Genomic DNA, 989 nt, shown 5'->3' on the forward strand with positions numbered 1-989 from the left:
CTAGTTAAAAGAATATATATTTACAAGAATTTTAACTAGTGAATGTGACTTGAAGATATGCATTTAAAGTATTTAACAGTCAGTTTATATTCTCTTCGAATCACATTCACTGTGTGTGTTAAATACTTCAATGCATATATACTGCCAAGAAATAAATTCTGAAACCTGAGGTGAAATCATATTTTGGGCGAGCCATCTGCACACTCAGAATTCTAGCATAAATTATTTCCCTTTTAATATCACCAATTCTCTACACTCATATTTACTCTTGCAGTCCAACTGCATTTTCAGAATTTCTGGGTACGGGTTGACGAAACATCGGAAGAGAATTAGATAAAATTATTTAAATGTCACCCCACAAAATGTTTATAAACTTTGCTAAACATTTTTATCTCAAATTTCTGATTTTTTTTTTTTTTTTGAAATTACACCTGATGCTACCAAAAATCGTACATGTTGATTTCCCGAGCTTGAAGACTTTGAATGAGCACGATCGTAGTTTTCCGGTTCTTGAAACAAAGAAAAGGAGGTGTGTTCTCGTCGCCCCTTCGATGCTTAAGTCAGAAAGGGAATTATATGCGTGAGTCTATAAACTGGAGAATAATGAAAACGTACCTGAATAATGGCTTAAGGTTCTGTATTTATAGAGGTGTATAGTACTTTTCTGGTAGGATTCAACTATCTAGGTATCCTTATCCGATAGAGTCTCATGAGAAAGCAGTGTGTGGATCCTACTGTGATTAGAAGACCAATTTGTTAAGAGGACTCTCTTGGACTTTAGAGATGTGGTTTGCAGTATTTGTGTCAGAAAAGAGTTCTCAGGGGATAAACCCTCTCCTTAGTACGAGGAAGATGGTAGTTGAGGACCTCAAGGGATTTTCCCAAGGTATTATTCCCGAGGACATCCCTATATTCTATGATAGTTAGTTTAACTATCAAGGTCGGGCACAGGATGTCCAGAGGACTTAGTTGAATCCCGAGCACTAATG

At 36.2% G+C, this 989-nt stretch overlaps 1 protein-coding gene across 1 annotated transcript in view; it reads left to right on the forward strand.

Annotated features, from left to right (window-relative positions):
• LOC111406889 (putative UDP-glucose flavonoid 3-O-glucosyltransferase 3) overlaps positions 1–760 on the forward strand; it is a 3,078-nt gene extending 2,318 nt beyond the window's left edge. Inside the window, exon 4 of the mRNA XM_023036252.1 lies at positions 704–760. Coding sequence (XP_022892020.1) covers positions 704–760 — 57 coding nt within the window. The remainder of the gene's footprint in view (positions 1–703) is intronic.
• The last annotated feature ends 229 nt before the right edge of the window (positions 761–989 follow it).

This window comes from Olea europaea, chromosome 12, assembly GCF_002742605.1.
Source record: "Olea europaea var. sylvestris chromosome 12, O_europaea_v1, whole genome shotgun sequence".
Taxonomy (NCBI): domain Eukaryota; kingdom Viridiplantae; phylum Streptophyta; class Magnoliopsida; order Lamiales; family Oleaceae; genus Olea; species Olea europaea.